The sequence below is a fragment of the Hyaena hyaena genome, unplaced genomic scaffold (assembly GCF_003009895.1).
Source record: "Hyaena hyaena isolate Hyena2069 unplaced genomic scaffold, ASM300989v1 scaffold_58, whole genome shotgun sequence".
Lineage (NCBI taxonomy): Eukaryota > Metazoa > Chordata > Mammalia > Carnivora > Hyaenidae > Hyaena > Hyaena hyaena.
In genome coordinates this window covers 3,679,813-3,698,793 of record NW_024080689.1, presented here as the reverse complement: position 1 = coordinate 3,698,793, position 18,981 = coordinate 3,679,813, and the positions used below count along the sequence as shown (strand labels likewise).

General features: G+C 54.6%; 1 protein-coding gene across 4 annotated transcripts in view; it reads left to right on the top strand.

Annotated features, from left to right (window-relative positions):
- The window catches only part of CNTROB (centrobin, centriole duplication and spindle assembly protein), a 24,129-nt gene extending 7,159 nt beyond the window's left edge, over positions 1-16,970 (top strand). The window contains exons 9-19 of one of the 4 annotated variants that reach the window (XM_039231510.1): positions 330-476; positions 11,714-11,847; positions 12,373-12,498; positions 12,682-12,844; positions 13,633-13,873; positions 15,007-15,158; positions 15,354-15,414; positions 15,521-15,692; positions 15,782-15,914; positions 16,215-16,267; positions 16,487-16,970. In XM_039231510.1, coding sequence (XP_039087441.1) covers positions 330-476; positions 11,714-11,847; positions 12,373-12,498; positions 12,682-12,844; positions 13,633-13,873; positions 15,007-15,158; positions 15,354-15,414; positions 15,521-15,692; positions 15,782-15,914; positions 16,215-16,267; positions 16,487-16,703 — 1,599 coding nt within the window. In that variant the 3' untranslated portion in view covers positions 16,704-16,970. Of the gene's footprint in view, positions 1-329; positions 477-11,713; positions 11,848-12,372; positions 12,499-12,681; positions 12,845-13,632; positions 13,874-15,006; positions 15,159-15,353; positions 15,415-15,520; positions 15,693-15,781; positions 15,915-16,214; positions 16,288-16,486 lie in introns of all 4 variants that reach the window. The other 3 variants (XM_039231511.1, XM_039231512.1, XM_039231513.1) reach the window with 3 other exon arrangements.
- Positions 16,971-18,981: the final 2,011 nt, after the last annotated feature.

Genomic DNA, 18,981 nt, shown 5'->3' with positions numbered 1-18,981 from the left:
GGTCAGGGGGTGGGAGGCTGACGCGGGGGGGGTCGGGATGGGAGGCTGACGCGGGGGGGTCAGGGGGGGGGAGGCTGACGCGGGGGGTCTCAGGGGGTGGGAGGCTGACACGGGGGGGTCAGGGGGTGGGAGGCTGACACGGGGGCGTGGTCAGGGGGTGGGAGGCTGACACGGGGGCGTGGTCAGGGGGTGGGAGGCTGACACGGGGGCGTGGTCAGCGGGTGGGAGGCTGACACCGGGACGTGGTCAGGGGGTGGGAGGCTGACACAGGGAACAGGGGACCGGGAGCCGGGCCACGAGGCCCATCCTCAGGGTTGACTTCCCCGCAGGAGAAGGCGCGGCGGGAGGCGCAGGCGGCGCGGGAGGCCGAGCAGCAGCTGGCGCTGGCGCAGTCGGAGGCGCGGCGCTTGGAGGGCGAGCTGGACGCGGCGCGGAGAGAGAGGGACGCGCTGCAGCTGGAGATGAGCTTGATACAGGTCAGGCGGCAGGGGGTCCGGAGGCGGCTTTCCTGCTGGGGGGAAGGGGGTCTGAGGCACAGCGACCTCTGGGAGTCGTGGCAGACGCTCCGGAGTTTAACTAGAATGTTCACCTTGGCTTCTGCTTTTACAGTAGGACCCCCTCCCCCCGCCCCTCATCCACGGGGATGCAGTGCTGGGACCTTGGGTGGTACTAAGTACTAAGGCCTGTGTGTGCCGTGTCTCCTGTACGCCCGCACCTGTGAGGACGGTCATTTACAGGGTAGTCACAGTAAGAGATGAACAACAGTGACTGTTATAAAGTTGAGCACTTGTGGGGCGCCTGGGCGGCTTGGTGGGTTGAGCTCCGACTCTCAATTTCCGCTCAGGTCACGATCTCACGGTTCGGGAGTTCGAGCACCGAGCAGGGGTCTGGCTGACAGTGTGGAGTCTGCTTGGGACTCTCCTTCTCTCCCTCTCTCTCTGCCCCTCCCCTGCTCACACTCTCTCTCAAAGTTAAAAAAAATATTTTAAAAATTGAGCACTTACAAGCATGTAATGTTATAAAAGTTATGTGATGTGGCCTCTCACTCTCTCAAAATATCAGTGTCTTGCACTCACCCTTCTTCTTTATTTCTTTTTTAAACGTTTATTTACTTTCAAGAGAGCACAAGCAGGGGAGGGGCAGAGAGAGGGACACACAGAATCGGAAGCAGGCTCTAGGCTCTGAGCTGTCAGCGCAGAGCCTGACGCGGGGCTCGAACCCACAAACTGTGAGATTATGACCTGAGCCGAAGTCGGATGCTTAACCGACTGAGCCACCCAGGTGCCCCCTCACCCTTCTTCCTCTTGTGAGGATGGGAGATGATAAAATGGCCACAGGATGGGATGAAAGAGGTGGATGCCGCAAGCGCTGTGACACAGTGTGAGGCCAGTCTTGACCTAATGATACCGTCAGAAGGGGGATTACCTGCTTCGGACCGCAGGTGACCGCGGGTGACCGAAACCACAGAGAGGGGAACCGTGGATGAGAGGGGACCGCTGTGTGTGTAGAATGTGTGTTCAGGGCAGATGAATGAGGATCTGAGAGCACGTCCGTCTGAGAGGGTTTCCTTCCTCGTGGTTGACTTCGGGAGATACACCCAGCCTCTGGGTCAGCGAGACCCGCGTTTGGAAAAACACACTCCTTTCGCTTTTCACCCGGCCCTTAAGTTGGCTGACCGACCACGTGGCAACTGATGTCGTGGGCGACCGAGGGTGTTAGTGCAGTTGCGTGGCTGTTTGTGAGCTGCTGTCGCCCTCCGACCTGGTTGTGTGTCCACAGAGCCTGGGGAACGTTCCCTGCGTTAGCTCCGTGCCAGGAGTGGCAGCAGCCCTGGCCCCGGGGACACGCCCTTGGCGTGCTAGCTGATGGCTGAGGGCCAGGAGAACCAGTCTTTACTCCGATATCGTCTTTTCAGGGAGGTCTTCCCCCACCCCTGCAACCTCACAGCCCCTGTTCCCCTCCCTGCTTGATCTTGCTCCTAACATGCTACATACTGTACCTTTTAAAGTCTTGTATTTTTTTGAAAGCAAGGATTTTTGTCTTTTTGTTGTTGAATCCCAGAATAGTGCCTGGCTTTAATACCATTCAAGTCCTTGCTTTTGTATTCTATCCATTTTTGGGGTTGGGGAGGGAGAGACAGAATCCCAAGCAGGCTCCATGCTGTCATCGCAGAGCCCGATGCAGCGCTCAGTCCCACAAACCCCAAGATCATGACCAGAGCCGAAATCAAGAGTTGGATTTTTTGGGGCGACTGGGTGGCTTAGTCGGTTAAGCATCCGACTTTCGCTTAGGTCATGATCTCGCGGTAGTGGGTTCGGGCCCCGCGTCGGGCTCTGTTCTGACAGCTCAGAGCCTGGAGCCTATTTCGGAGTCTGTGTCTCCCTCTCTCTCTGACCCTCCCCTCTTCACGCTGTCTCTCTCTGTCTCCTAGAAAAAAAAAAAAAAGGTTGGATTGTTTTGAGAGAGAGAGTGAGCACAAGCAGGGGAGGGGCAGAGAGAGAGAGAGGCAAACAGAATCGGAAGCAGGCTCCAGGCTCTGAGCCGCCAGTGCAGAGCTCGGTGCACGGCTTGAACTCACGGACCGCAAGATCATGACCGAAGCCGAAGTTGGACACTTAACCAACTGAGCCCCCCAGACGCCTCAAGAGTTGGATTTGTAACTGACTAAGCCACCCAGGTGCCTCTGTTCTATCCATTGTTGAAAGGGAGGTGTTGATGTTTCCAACTATTACCGTAGAACTGTCCATCTCTCCCTTCAAGACTATCAATTTTTTCTTTATATAATTTGGGGCTCTGTTAAGTGAATATATGTTTATGTTGTTACGTCTTCCTGATATAATTTTTTTTGGGCTTAAAATTTTGTCTAATGATAACATAGCCCCTACTCTAGCTCTCTTGGTTGCTCTTTGCATGGACTTTTTTCATCCTTTTATTTACAACCTCTGTGTCTTTATATCTAAAGTGAGTGTCCCCCCCCTTTTTTTTTTTACATTTGTTTATTTTTGAGAGACAGAGGGTGAGTGGGGGTGGGCAGAGAGAGATGGAGACACAGAATTGGAATCTGAGCTGTCAGCACAGAGCCTGATGTGGGGCTTCAACCCACGAACCGTGAGATCATGACCTGAGCTGAAGTCGGTAGGTTAACCAACTGAGCCACCCAGGTGCCCCTAAAGCGAGTCTCTTATCCAGACAACATATAGGTGGATTATGTTTTGTTTTTTAATCCATCCTGCCACTTTCTGTCTTTTAATTGGAAAATTTAATCCATTTACATTTAAAGTAATTACTGGAAAAGAATGACTTATTTCTGCCATTTAACTATTTGCTTTCTGTATGTCCTGCTTGGTTTTTGTTTTTGTTTTCCTTAATTCCTCCATTACTGCCTTCTTGGGGTCCTTCATTGATATTTTGTGTACCATTTTGATTCTCTTAGTTTTTCCTTTTCTGTACATTTTAGAAGTTTTCTTAATGATTACCTTGGGATTGCAATTAACATTTTATTAAAAAAATTTTTTTTAATGCTTTATTTCTGAGAGAGAGAAAGAGACAGCGTGAGCAGGGGAGGGTCAGAGAGAGAGGGAGACACGGAATCTGAAGCAGGCTCCAGGCTCTGAGCTGGCTGTCAGCACAGAGCCCGACGTGGGGCTTGAACCCACAAACCGTGAGATCGTGATCTGAGCTGAAGTCAGATACTTAACCGACAGGCGCCCCTACAATTAACATTTTAATAATAACCTAGTTTGAATAACACTAGCTCTAGTTTCCATAGTGAACGAACATTGTTGCTATACATCTGTGTCTCTCTGCTTTCATAGTGTTATTGACACAGATTATAATTACTGTTTAATGAATCTGCCTTTTATATCGTATAGGAAAAAAGAAATTCTAAACCGAAACTACAGTAATACCTGGGGCGCCTGGATGGCTCATTCGGTTGAGCGTCTGACTTCGGCTCAGGTCATGATCTCGCGCTCCATGAGTTTGAGCCCCACTTCGGGCTCTGTGCTGACAGCTCGGAGCCTGGAGCCTGCTTCAGATCCAGTATCTTCCCCTCTCTGCCCCTCCCCCATTCACACTCTGTCTCTCTCAAAAATCAACATTTAAACTTTTTAAAAAGAAAGTACAGTAATACAGACTTTTGCATTTACCTCTGTAGGGCCCTTTACCACTGTTCTTTATTTATTCATATGGTTCCAGTTACTGCTGAATTTCATTTCAGTTTAGCCTGCAGGACTCTCTTCAGCATGTTTCTGTGGGTCAGGTTGACTAGTGATCAATCCTCTTAGCTTTTGTTCATCTGAGAATGCCTTAATTTCTCCTTCATTCTTGTAGGATTTTTTTAAATGTTTATTTATGAGAGGGGGAGAGAGCATGTGAGCGAGCAGGGGTAGAGGGGCAGAGGGAGAGAGAGAAAGAACCCCAAGCAGGCTCCATATCAGCCTGGAGCCTGACACCAGGCTTGATCCCACAGCCCTGGGATCATGACCTGAGCTGATAGCAGGAGTCAGATGCACAACCGACTGAGCCCCCCAGGTGCCCCTTGAAGAGTTTTTTTTAGTTGACAGTTGATTTGATTTTCTTCCAGCATTTTAAATATGTCATTCCACTACCCTCTGGGCGCTCTCCCTTCTTACAGGACATCAGCTGTTAGTGTTACTGCAGTGCTTTTGTGAGTGACAGGGTCCTTCTTTCGCTGCTTTCTGTTTGGCCCTTGACAGCGTGACTGTGATGTGTCGTAGTGCGAATCTCTTTGAGTTCATTCTGCTTAGATTGTTGAGTTTCTGGAATGGGCGGGTTTACGTCTTTCATCAAATTTGGGAAGTTTTTGACCATTTCTTCAAACATTTTTTTCTGTTCCTTTCTCTCTCTCTCTCTCGTCATTCCAGGACGTCTCCGTTGCAGATGTTGGTATGATGTCCCGCAGGTCCCTCAGGCTCTGTTCTTTTCTCAGTGGTTTTTTTCTTTCTGCTCGTGAGCTTGGATAACTTCAGTTGCTTATCCTCGAGTTCATTGGCCCTTTCTTCTCGCTGAAATCTGCTGTTCAGCCCCTTTAGTGAATTTTTTAAAAATTTTTTTCAGTTTTCTTTTCTTTTCTTTTTTTTTTAAATGTTTTATTTATTTCTAGGAGAGAGAGAGAGACAGCGTGAGCAAGGGAGGGTCAGAGAGAGAGGGAGACACAGACTCTGAAACAGGCTCCAGGCTCTGATCTGGCAGTCAGCACAGAGCCCGACGCGGGGCTCTAACCCACGAACCGCGAGATCATGACCTAAGCGAAAGTCGGACGCTCAACCGACTAAGCCACCCAGGCGCCCCTTTTCTGTTTTATTTCTGAGAGAGAGAAAGATAGAGACAGCATGAACAGGGGAGGGTGAGCGAGAGAGGGAGACACAGAATCGGAAGCAGCTCCAGACTCTGAGCTGTCAGCACAGAGCCCGACGCAGGGCTCGAACCCACGAACTGTGAGATCATGACCTGAGCTATAGTCGGACGCTCAACCGACTGAGGTACCCAGGCGCCCCTCCTTTAGTGAATTTTGAATAGTTCTTATTTTTTAGAGCAGTTTTATGTTCAGAGCAAAATTGAGCAGAAGGCACGAGGTTTCCCATATCCCCCCACCCCACCCCCAGCCCCACCGGCACGTGGCGGGGTCTGTACATGGTCACATCCCCACGAGAGTAGTGCGTCTGTTACACTCGAACCTGCATCGACACGTCATTATCACACAGAGTCCATAGCTTACTCGTGTTACTTACATAGTTTACTCATGTTACAGGTTTGGACAAATTTATAATGACGTGTCTCCACCTTTACAGTATCATAGTTCGTAGTTTCACTGCCTCACAAATCCTTCGTGCACTGCCTGTTCATCCCTTCTTCCCTCTAACCCCTGGCAACCCCTGCCCTTTTACAGTCTCCATAGTTTGGCCTTTTCCAGAATGCTGTCTGGTGGGAATCCTACCGCATGTAGCCTTCTCAGACTGGCTGCTTTCACGTAGTGACGTGCATTGACGTTTCCTGTGTGTCTCTTCATGGCTCGAGAGCTCATTCCTTTTTAGTGCTGGGTAACATTCCACTGTCCGGCCGGACCACGGCCTGTTCATCCACGCACCCGCTGAAGGGCACCGGGTCGCCTCTAACTTCTGGCCCTTATGAACAAAACTGCTGTAAACATCTGTGTGCAGGTTTGGGCGCGGACCTGAGGCTTTAACTCCTCTGGGCAAATCCCATGGACCGCGGCTGCTACATCATAGGCCGAGAGCATGTAAGAAACCACCGCACTGTCTTCGGAGGCGCGGCACCATTTTGCGCTCCCACCAGCAACGAGCGAGGGTTCCCGTCGCTCCACATTCTCTCCAGCATTTGTTGGGCTCAGTGTTCTGGGTTTGGTCCTTTCCATAAGAACAGGTATTGGTGTCTGGTGAAATGTTCGTATCATCAAGTGTACTTTACAGCTCCGGGGGTTTCTGCTTGGTTCTTTTTTTATCATTTATGTCTCTTTAATGATGTTTTCTATTTGTTCGTACTTCATCCCAATTTCATTTAGTTTGTTGTCCAAATAGTCCAGGGAGCATATTTAAGACTTGATTTACTGTCTTTGATTAATCATTCCACTTCCTGGGCTTCTACAGGAAATGTTCCTGTTAAATTCTCTTCTTGCTTTGTATTTTATTCTTAAAAATTTTATTTTTAAGCCATCGGCACACCCAGCATGGGGCTCAAAGTCACAATCCGGAGATCAAGAGTCGCATTCTCGGGGCACCGTGGGTGGCTCAGTCTGGGTAAGCGCCCGACTTCGCCTAGGTCACAGTCTCCTTGTTCGTGGGTTTGAGCCCTGCGTTAGGCTCTGCACTGACGGCATGGAGCCTGATTGAGAATCTGTCCCCCTTTCTGTCTCCCCTTACCCCACTCATGCGCTCTCTCTCTCTCAAAATAAATAAACTTAAAAAAAGTTGTATGCTTTACCAGTTGAGCCAACGAGGTGCCTCTAACTCTTTTTTCCTTTGAATGAGTCATATTTTCCTGTTTCTCTCTACATTTTGTAGTTTGTTGTTGAGAACTAGACATTTTGGATACTATAATGTAATTATGGAAATCATATTCTCTCTCTCCTTGGATTTCTTTTGATGTCTGCAGCCATCCATTTGTTTAGTGACTTTTTCAAACCATTTTTTGCAAAGTCTGTATTTCTTTTTGTGTGTGGTGACTGGCATTTCTGTTATCTATGTGATTAGCCTGTGACTTGACAGAGATTTTCTTAAATGTCTGGATTCCTGTTCCAAATAAGTATACATATCTCTTTAAATTTTTAAAAAGAAATTTTTTTAACATTTATTTATTTTTGAGGGGGGAGATTTTTTTTCTAATGTTTTATTTATTTTTGAGAGAGAGAGAGAGACAGCATGAGCAGGGGAGGGTCAGAGAGAGAGGGAGACACAGAATCCGAAACAGGCTCCAGCTGTCAGCACAGAGCCTGACTCGAGGCTCAAACTCACAAACCGTGAGATTGTGACCTGAGCTGAAGTCCGAAGCTCAATCGCTCAATCCACTGAGCCCCCCAGGCGCTCCCCAGGCGCCCCCCAGGCGCCCCTCTTTAAATCTTATAATTGACGCCACCAGGGAGGCCTCTGCAGGCCAAGGGGCTCAGAAGAAAGGTATTTGTTTGCTCTGGTTCCTCAGGGAGCTGCCAAACTGATCACAACACACACACACACACACACACACACACACACACACACACACACACACACACCGCCTCCCTGCGATTTTGGAGGACAGGGTTTTTACTGCCCCGCCCCACTCCCCATTTCAGCCAGCGACTCCCGTTTCCCGGGCTACGGTTCCCATGGCTGCCGAGGGGCTGGGAGCTAGGAAGTGGTAGCAGGGACCCAGCTCTTGTACCCAAGCCCAGCGGCCTCTGCCGTCATCAGGCCCTCTCCTGGTTGCTTAAGTGTCTGATCTGGTTCCAGAATTCCCAAATGGTGGATTTTGATCATTTTTTCTCAGCTTATTGGATGTGTCAGCGGAAGGACTGACCCCTGCATTTTCCTTCCCTGCTGTTTTCTGGGATGTCACTGTTTTTAAATTCTGTTTTAAGTAAAAAAAACCACCATAAAACATTATTAATGTTGTTCTCTAAAGTCAATATTCCTTTAGAGGTGTCCACGTTATGTGCTGTTTTCTTTGCTGTTCTAACTTTCTTTGAACTCAGACCTCCCATCAGGATCTTTTTCATGGTGGAAGAAATGACTCATCTGTATGTATATGTGTATGTTTCCGATCAGTTATTTTAGTTTGAAACTGTCTTCATTTCATATTCATTTTTGAAGAAGTTCCTGGATGTTGAACTCTAGGTGGGTAGTTATTTCAACATATAAAAAATTCCATTCTCCCTTGTTTTTGCTGTTGAGAAGTCAGCTACCAGTCAACCACTCTTGACTTTAAAATTTTCTCTTTGTAGTTTTTATGTTTTACCTGAATGCACTTAATATGTTTTTTTTTTTTTAAGTAATCTTTTTTGGGATTCATTCAGCATCTTGAATCAGTGTGGTATCTTTCATCAGTTCTGGAAAACTCTCAGTCATTATCTTTGTATGTTGCCTTTGCTCCGTTGTCTCTGCCCTCTCTTTCTGGAACCTGATTAAATATACCTTAGCTCTTCTTCTATGTCTCGTTCGCTTTGTATTTCCCATCTTTTGTGTTTTCATGCACACGCTGGATAATTTCCTATCTTCCAGTTCACTAATTCTCTGTTCAACTTTGTCTAATTTACTGACTGAGTTTTTAATTATATGTATTATATTTTTTGATTTTACAAAGTACTCTTTTTATCTTCACATTTTACAGTTTCATAGTTTCTTGTTTTCTGATATATTCACATTTGTCTTTGTACTTTAAACAGTTTTATTATCTGTAGATGCTAATTTCAGCATCTGAAATGTTGGAGGATTCCAATTTCTGTTGTCTCTTGTTCTTGCTAGTTCCCATGGAGTTTCCTTGGGTCCTTTTTCTTTCTCTCTCCCCTTCCTTCTTCCTTCCTTCCTTTCTTCCTTCTTTCCTTCCTTCCTTCCGTTTTTGGTTTAAGTGGGCTCCACACCCAACGTGGAGCTGGAACTCATGACCCTGAGACCAAGAGTTGGACCCTCTACTGACTAAGCCAGCCAGGCTCCCCAGGTCCTCTTTATTTCTGGTCGTGTGTTGGACTTTGTATTTGAAAACTTGTGGGGATAAGTTGAGGCCTGCAGTGAAGATTTGCATTTGCCTCTCCCTAAAAAACAGTACAAAAGCAGGATTTAAACCACATTTTAAAAGTTGGGATTGCCCTAGGATTAAACTTAAGCTTTAATTTTATATAGGCTGTTCCGCTTCTGTTCACTTTCACCCTGAGGATGAAACATCCTGGAGTTTCAATTTATTGTGGGGAGGGTCTCCACTTAGACCTACCAATTTATACGGGCCTTGGCTTTTGATTTCTGTTCATGTGATCTTGAAAGACAGTCCAAACCAGATAGGCAGATGCTTGCAGGGCAGCAGTGGCTAACCTAGCCAGGCTCCCATTTGTCCTTTGCTTTGGCCTAGCAATCCCACGCTGTTACGTTTTTGGTGCTTTTTAGGAAGATATATATATGTGTGTGTGTGTACCTGGCTCACGGGGAGTATATATTAAATTTTCCATTAGAAGAATTTAGGGGGCCACCTGGGTGGCTCAGTTGGTTGAGCATCTGACTTCGGCTCAGGTCATGACTCGTGAGTTGGTGGGTTTGAGCCCCACATCAGCTCTGTGCTGACAGCTCAGAGCCTGGAGCCTGCTTCTGATTCTGTGTCTCCCTTTCTCTCTGCCCCTCCCCTGCTCACACTCTGTCTTTCTCTCAAAAATAAATAAACATTAAAAAAATTAAAAGAAAAGAATTTAGATAATGAGCTACCTAGAGTAGTCAATATCAGGAAACAAATTAGCATGGGGCCGGGGTGGGAGGAAATGGGGAGTGGTTGTTCAGCAGGGATAGAGTTTTATTTTTATAAGATGAAAAGTTCTAGAGATCTGTACAATAATGTGAATGCAGTTTACTCAACTGTACACTTAGAAATGGTTAAGAAGTGGGGTGCCTGCGTGGCTTAGTCGGTTGAGCATCCAACTCTTGATTTGGGCTCAGGTCATGGTCCCGGGGCCGTGGGATTGAGCCCTGAGTCGGGCTCCATGCTCGGCGCGAAGCCTGCTCAAGATTCTGGGCCTCTCTCCTTCTCTCATTCCCTCTCTCTCTCTCTCTCTCTCTCTCTCTCTCTCAAATAAAAATAAATGGTTGAGGTAAATTTTATATGATGTGGGGCTTTTTTAATCACAATTTTTAAAAATTAAAAAAAAAGAATTTGTGTAGTTGTGAAGGGTTTATGTATGATCGGAAGGGAGAGGGGAGGTGGATGGGTGGCAGGAAGACATGAGGGGCCACGGAAGCTGTTTCAAGCAGCCCAGACTTTATTCTTCAGGCAGTGGGGGCATTTGGACGGTTTCAAACAGGGCAATACACTGAGCACCTCTGTATTCTAGAACATCACTCAGGCACAAAGTAGGAGGTCTGCTGGGGCTGATGTGACAGAGGGTAGAACAGAGGTGAGGAGATCAGTGAGACCTGAAATAATACTGAATCCCTGGAGTAGTGAGCGAGGAGTAAACTTGCCAGGCATTTAGGAAGTAGAATGGAGCGACCCGGTGGGAGGCGGGAAGAAGCCAGGGTCCAGGACAACGCGGGGCTCACGTGGCTTGGTGGTTTCAGTGGAGAGCGGGGCCGTGAATGAAGGCACAACGTACATCCTGAGAGGGAAAGGACTGAGAGTGAAAAACCAAATGAGCTACATTTTGAATGTTTGATTTGTGCTGTATCCAAGTACATGTATTCAGTAGGCGTCTGGGTGAAGGGGCTTCAAGCCTGGAAGAAAGGCCTGGCTAAAGAGAGATTAGAAAGTGTCTTAGGGTGTGAACGGTAGCAAAACATATGGCCTGGATGCCACGTGTTTATTACTCACCTGTGACCCGGAGCGTCAGCTGCTATGTGGTCAGAAAGACCGAGGACCCTCCCGGGCGGCCGGGCCAAGCAGCAGACAGAACGGGGTCACGGAGCTGTGGTGTCGGGAGTGGAGGGGTGTGTGGCTCCAGCAGGAAAGGCTGACGCAGATGGGGGTGGTCCGGGGATGTCACAGAGGACGGGGGCAGATGGGGGTGCTCTGGGGACGTCACGGAGGACGGGGGCTGAGACGCAACCCGTGGGACTTAAGAGTGAGGTTCTCCATCGTCACCGGCTGTGAGTGCACACTAGGTTTCCACAGTGGGAGGGGCCTATGAGGTGACAAACCAAAGACCAGGCCACAGCCTGATTGTGCTTCAGGAGGAGGGGACAGTGCCTCCTGCTGGGCGCCCGCTGGGCGTCAGGCCCTGCGCCACCTCGGCCACACGCGAGGTCCGTCGTCCTCCCTAACCTTTCTTTTCATCACTGTAGACTTTTCTGGCCACGGCCCCCCTGACTTCCGTGCGCTTAGGTGCAGGGCTAGGGAGGACCTCGTGGTCCCGTGAAGAAGGGGCTCCCCTGTGGCCCCTCGTGACTGGAGTCTTGTCCTTAGGCCGCTAGGCACATGAGGGGGGTGCCGCTCCGTGGGTTTTCTGTCGCCCGGCGCCCTCCGTCCTGGGAACTGCAGCCTCGCCGCCCCCCCCCCTTCCCGCCAGGCCCGGCACGAGAGCCAGCGGGTCCAGCTGGAGTCGGACCTGGCCGTGCGGCTGGAGCAGCGGGTGGCTGAGCGGCTGGCCCAGGCCCAGGAGAGCAGCGTGCGGCAGGCGGCCTCGCTGCGGGAACACCACAGGTGCTCGCCCCCCCCGGGGCCCCCGGCACGGCGCCCTGTCCCCTCCGTCCCTCTGTCGCTTCCCAGCCTGCTGGCCCCCATCGGGGCCGCCCGCGTGTGTCCGGGGCGGAGCTGCCGTCGGTGCTTGCGGAGAGTGCCAGGGCCCGTAACTGAGGGCTGTCGCCAATCAGCCTCCTGGCCTCGGAGGGGACAGTGCCCAGCTGTGGCCTGTGTCGTCTCCAGAGCTGCCCCGAGGCCTCCAGCCCCGTCCCCATGCCAGCTCTTGTCCCTCATCCCCTCTCCCCTCCTGGATTTTTCTGGAAACGCCTCGTGAGTGAATCCCTGTCCCACAAATCCTCGCTGCCGTCTCTGCTCCTGGGGTGCCCGTCCCTGCGCACCGGCGCTGTCCTTCCCGCTGTCCCGAACCCTCTGTGCCTTGGCCGGGCCGGCTGGTGCTCTGCCTGTCACACGCTCACATTCCAGCTTCTCCCTTTATGATGTTCGGCTCCAGACTCAGTTTCCCCCCCCGCCCCCGCGTCCCCCCAGGAAGCAGCTGCAGGAGCTGAGCGGACAGCACCAGCAGGAACTGTCAGCTCAGCTGGCTCAGTTCAAGGTGGAAATGGCGGAGCGCGAGGAGAGGCAGCAGCAGGTGGCGCAGGACTATGAGCTCAGGTACCGTCGCTGCCGCATCCCTGTCACGCGTGCGTCCCTTCCAGCGTGGAGCCGGTGCCGTGGACGGCCAGCTGCCACTCCCTGCGCAGGCCTGCCCGCGCCCACGCCACCCCAGCTCCTCTCTAGAAGCCCCGCCGCCCCCCTCTTCAGAGGCCGCAGCCCCCTCTCCCGTCTCTTCTCCAGGCTGGCCCGCGAGCAGGCGCGGGTGCGGGAGCTGCAGAGCGGCCGGCAGCAGCTGGAGGAGCAGCGTGCCGAGCTGGTGGAGCGGCTCCAGGCCATGCTGCAGGCCCACTGGGAGGAGGCCAGCCAGCTGCTGGGCGCCCCTGCCCTGCCTCCTGACCCCCCGGTACGCATCGCCCTGTTTAGTGTTCAGACAGACAGATAGAGCATGAGCAGGGGAGGGGCAGAGAGAGAGGAAGACACAGAATCGGAAACAGGCTCCAGGCTCCAGGCTGTCAGCACAGAGCCTGACATGGGGCTCGGACTCCCGAACCGTGAGATCGTGACCTGAGCCAAAGTCAGACGCTTAACTGACCGAGCCACCCAGGTGCCCCCCCCAACTCCCTCTTGTGTTTGCATCTTCTACTTCCTTTTCGTAATGATATTTTTCTCTTTAAGCTAAAATATCTTTCGGAATAGACCTTAATATGCACGTGGTAAAAAAAGAAATCCAAACAGTTCAAAGAGGTGCACGGTGAGAAGTAATCCCATTCTGCCCTGCACTGCGGTCTCTGGGCAGCTCCGCTCTCCCCGAAGCAGCCACCGCGGCTTGTGTCGCGTGTGCACCCCCACCCCCCACCCCGGGGGCCTTCCCCACATGGCTGTGCGACTTTTCATCCCACCCAGTGTTCATCGTGAATGTCAAAGTCGTCTCCTATGTTTTGTCCCTACACGTGGTGCTGAAATCCTGTTCCCCCATGCCACTGTGCAAGCGTCTCTATCTAGTCTGTAGAAGTGGAAGTGCAAGGTCAAAAATCAGTGCTTCATACTTTAATGGAAATTTGGTAGATGTTACCGAACCTCCTCTGAGGACTTTCTGCTTATTTGTAACCTCCCGTCAGTGACCAGAGTGTGCCACATCTTGTCCCTTAGACGCACAGGGCGTTGATCCTTCCGTGTCTCTCTCGTGCCCAGGTTCCCACCACCAGCCCCGCCAGCCCTGGGCCTCAGGAGCCAGAGAAGGGGGAGAGGCGGCTCTGGACCCTGCCTCCCGTGGCCGTGGCCCTGAAGCCCGTGTCGCAGCAGAGCCGGGAAGAGCCGCCGCGGGTTCTCTGCAGCCCCTCCCCAGACCTCAGCCTGCTGCTGGGCCCCGCCTTCCAGAGCCAGCATTCCTTCCAGCCCCTGGAGCCGAAGCCAGGCCTCGCTTCATCCTCTGGTAACGGGGGACAGTCACTGGGGTCCCCCCTGTACGGGCGCTGGCTGACTGGCTCCTCTCGCCCAGCTTCCAGTCTGTCTGTCCGGGCGGGGCTTGAGCGCTTGGTCCCCCAGGTATCTCCGTGGCCGGAAGGTGCAAGAAGCTGAAATGCACTCAAGCCGGCTCAGATTGAGGGAGTGGGAGCCCACGGGGATCTGCTGGAGCCGGGGCCTGGGGCGCCCTCCAGACCCATCTGGGGCGGGTCGGGCTCTTGCCTCCGCGTCTCCCCACACACCTCCTGCCTCCGGTAGACAGGCGCTCGCTCCCAGGTTCCTGCCCTCATAACATCGGCTCGCGTGTGGGTTTGACCAGCTGTGACGCTCCAGCCGATAGTCTAGACCACCGTTTTAAGAAATGTTTTCTATGTTTGTTTACTTTGAGAGAGTGTGTGTGCACGTGCGAGTGAGCAGGGGAGGGGCAGAGAGAGAGGGAGAGAGAGAATCTCCAGGAGGCTCTGCGCTGTCCTGATGTGGGGCTAGAACCCGCTCACTGAGGTCGTGGCCTGAGCAAGTGTCAAGAGCAGGTGCATAGGTGCCTGAGGGACCAGGCGTCCCGGGCAACCTTCTAGAGATGCCGGCGCCTCTGACTCTTGGGTCGGGTGCAAGGAGAGGCGACCTGATGGGTTGGTGTCTGCTTCTTGGCCGGCTGACCTAGGATGTGGCTCTCCCTGGCTCAGCGAGCTGTGACTCGGGTGGACCGGGACGCTGTAGGGTGCAAATGGGACCGCCCAGGTTGAGTGAAGAATGAGAGCTGAGTTACGTCATGGTTTTCAGTTCAAAACTTACGTAACCGTAATGACAAACGAGGTGGCGTCTGCCAATCATGAGCCCTCCTGAGTATCAGTCTCCAGGGAGCTGCTGGTGGGGTTAACTTATGTAGTGTGAGCACCGCAGCCGCCGCCTCTGTCCACGCTGCGTGGGCCTCTGCCGTGCCAGCCGCCAGCCACCCCCCACCTCCTCTCTCGCTTGCCCACCCCCTGCCGGGATGCCCTCTGACATTTAATGGGCCTCTTTCCCTGGGGCATTTGGAGGGTTGGTTTGTGGAGGCGTCCCCTCCCCCTGGGACACAGCGGGCCCCCTTTCACCCTCCGGCAGGGGCCTTCTCTGCAGCTGGGGCCTTTCACCCCGATCAGCGGCCGGAGCGGCCGTTCCCTGAGGAAGACCCTGGGTCCGACGGGGACGGCTTCCTAAAGCCGGGGCCGCAGCCCCCTTCCCAGCTGGACGGCCTCAAGCACTTCTTGCAGCAGGTAAGCGAGGGCACATCCGCCCTACCCCACTTCCTTCTCCCCCTCCTCATCTTCTTTCCCCTCCGGAGTCCAGGCCCGATGGCTTCTCTCCCAGTCTGTCGGCTTCCCGTCTCCCAAGTTCCGGAAGGCGGCCATCCGAGCCCCTTCTTCCCCAGCCCCTGCCTCCCTCAGTCCCGGGCTGGCTTGTCCCCCCAGCTGCTGGAGGCCGTACCGCAGAACGAGGCCTCTTCTGCTGATCTGCTGCCCCCGAAGGCAGGTGAGTGGGGAAGGTGGGGGCGGGGAGGGGACCCAGGCAGCTGGTGGGGCTCCCTCGGCCTCGCGCTGCCCCCCCCCCCAGTCCTGCACCTCCTTCCTTCCGCCAGGCGCTTGGGAGGAGGCCCCGCAGGTGCCACACCTCCCGCCCCCTGTTCACAAGACGAAGGTGCCCCTGGCCATGGCGTCCAGTCTCTTCCGGGCTCACGAGCTGCCCCCTAGCCACGCACAGAGCAGCGGCCCCCACGCCGGCTCCCCAGAGAGAGGTGAGCGGCCGCGGAGGTGAGGAGGGTGCTGGCCACAGAGCCCGGGCTCCTGGGGAGGCGGAGCAGGGGCCGCGGCGTGACGGGGGCGTCACCGCTGCGCCCCAGGTGGGGACGGGCTCGCACCCGCGGGGCAGCTGATGGACGTGTCGCAGCTGCTACGACTGTACCAGGCTCGGGGCTGGGGGGCTCTGCCCGCCGAGGACCTGCTGCTCTACCTGAAGAGGCAGGAACACGGCAGGTACTGGCCCATGGGGGCGGGGGGGGGAGGGACCGGCCCGGGGGCGGGAGGGGGGACGGCGGATGGAGCCTGGCCAGGGCGGAGGGCTGCGTGTCTTCCCCGAGAAGCGTCTGTTCTCTTCTGGGGGGGGTTGGGGGGGGCAGTGCGGGAAGCGGAGGCCCAGCCGCCCCCTCTCTCCCTCTGTCTCCTGCTCCCGCCTTGTTTGGTCTTCTTCCCAAGAGACAGACTGGGGAGCAGCTTTCCCGCCCAGTGTCGGGGAGCAGCCCCCCGCCCCGTCCTCACCCTCCATTTGTGTGGCAGGACAGACGGCCGAGGGGACAGCGTCCCCAGAAGGACCACAGACCCCCGCTTGGGTGAGGTCCCCCGGAAAGAGGTGAGGGGGAGTGGGGCCGGGGCGAGGGGCGTGGAGGGGCTCCCCCTGACTGCTTCCTCCCCGCCGGCCCCTTCTCTGCCACCTCACCCGCCGTTTGCCGGCCGCCTTCTGTGGCGTGGTCTCCTGTGGCCGGCCGTGGCCCTCTCCACGCACAGTGCCTCTCTGGGGACTCACCCCTTCTCTCCCCCTCCTTTCGCAGCTCCCCTCCCAGGCTCTCCCGCGCCGCCTGGCTGCCGCCCCTAAGACGGACAGGCCTCCGGCGCGCAGGAAGGGGGGGCACCCTGCCCCCAGTAGCACGAGGAGCCGGGGGGGCATCTGGAGATGAGCCCCTCGCCCCGGCCGCTCTTCTAATAAATGTTCCAGTCTCTGTTCGAGTCTCTGACTCCTCAGGATTTGACAAAATGGAGATTTTATAGGAAATGACTTTGTAAAGAAACCTTATTCTGCTTGAGTATGTTTTTTACATGGTACACGTTTGTTTTCTGTTCCGTGGGAAAGATTCCGCGGATGCTCAGAAGGAAGCCCGCCTCTGGCTGTAGCTTTGAGAACGTTCAGGTTGGCTGTGGACTTAGGGATGATGCTAATTTTCTTCTTTATACACTCCTATATTTTCCCCATTTTCTAAAACAAGTCTGTATTCACAATCAAAAAACAAACTTTTAATAAAAGAGTAAGTTATTGTATGAAGAGTTTGAGTAAACATTGGGTTCTTGGGGAGGTCCTAGGTTTTGGAGGGCGGGCGGCCCATACAGATGGCATTAGCAGGGCGCGGGCCGCAGCCTAGACCGCGGGCCAGAAGGAAGAGCCGCTATTACAGGACCTGCCGTGTGAACAGCCCCCGAAGCGAACAAAGAAACAATATTAAAGAAAAATCCCGACAGGTATGTGCACCTGGGAGGCCCCAGCCTCACGCGCACACGCTGAAGGCACGGAGATCAAAGTGCAGGATGGCGCCCAGGGACCCGGTGCAGGGCGGAGGGGGTGGGGGGGTCGCCTGTGCGCGGGGAGGGCGGCGCTCAGCAGGCCGGCCGGGCACGCGGCCCTCCCCTGGGCCCCCACATCACCTGGGCGGCTGCACCCACGGAGTTTGGTGCCGGTGAATGCGTGGGTCTTGTCCCCACCACCTCGAGCTAACTCTCTGGCCCCCAGGGGAGGGGAGAGGAGGACGGGTCCTCGCGCCGCTCAGGGCCACCGTCCCTGCAGAGAAACGGGGCAGATTCTCAGGAGCAGTGCCCGGCTCCGGCCCTTCCCAGGCCCCGTCTCTCCGACCCCCCGTGGAAATGTTTACTTGGCTATTTTTTACCCCAAGTGCATAAAACCGATTTGAACCAACTGTGATTTGTGGCGCGCCGTCGCCATCGGGGGCCGGGAGGTTCTCTGCCATTTTTCAAAGCTGGTGAAACGAACGCCGAGTCTCACCTCGTTATCTCCTGGGCTCCGACCTGCCACCATCAGTCAGCGCGGCCTGCGTTTTTCTTGTCACAAAGGACAGTGTGGAGAATGTTGCCCAACTTTCCAGAACGAAATCGGAGAAAGGGCGCAGTGCTGACTTCACCGTTTGTGAGCTAAATCTAGTGCAGCAGCTCCAGGTTTTACAAAATATATCGCCTGTTTCTTCACTGAAGAGCAGCGAGGAGGCGGGGGAGCAGGAGACCCGCAGACAAGCAGCCCCCCCCCCTCCTTCCGTAACCATTTGGGGAATATTCGGAGAGGGGGACAATGAAAAACTGCAAGTTCTAGAAGAGCCCACGTGCAGGGGAGGTGGGTGCGGCCTCTCCCCCTCGGCTGCACTTAGCGTGGACAGCGTGTGACGGGGGACTTTGTGTCCCGAGAATTCCCACAGCCGCGTCCGGGTGGGGTGGGGGTTCTGGTGGTGGAGCATATCGGGGTGAAGACTGAGCTACCCCGGCAGGCCCAGGGGGCGCTGGCAAAGCGCGTTTCCCTGGCAACGGGCCGCAGCAGTGGGTGGTCCTGCTCCACGTGGTCCCCCAGGGCCTGCGGCTCTTCTACCTCCTCCTCTGCCCCCGGCCAGAGCAGCGACCACGTTCTGTGCTGGAGGCCAGATCGTCGTCCCTTAGGACCCCCAGCTGCCCACAGGGCAGAGGGCCGTGCCCGGCGATTTAAGCCACACACTTGGAAAGGCCACACATCACTATTGCTTCTGTTTCCCCGGGAACGGTTGCCGGGACAGCCCATGGCAGCGATGGGTGACGACCGCGCGTGCCCATCAGGAAGCCGCCCACCTCGTGTGTAAATTCAGTTCCCAAGGAGCTCGAGCGTCCCGAGGTCCTGGGGCGGCAGAAGCCACCGGCGCTGGGCTGGCCCCGGGCCCAGGAGGGCTCGGGGCCCCCGGGAGGCGGCTGGGCCTTGCCTAGTGCAGGTTCCAGCCCCAGACACGCGCCGCTCCAGGAGAGCCGCACGCCTGTCGGGCGGAAACCTGCCGACCCCTGGGTGTCCGTCCGCAGAGGTGGCCCCGCGCCACGGACCCCACGCGGCGGCACAAATGGACGAGCTCAAGTTACGCGCCGCGACACGGCCGAATCTCGCTAAGGTGGAGCGTGGGAAAAGCAGACGGCGGAAGAACATGCACAGTGCGCTGTTCATGCGGTCCAGTCCTGGGGGGAGGGGTGCTGGAGCCCGGGGGGGGGAGCGGGGGGCATGTGGGGGCGGGGGGGAGCGGGGGCGTGACGGGGC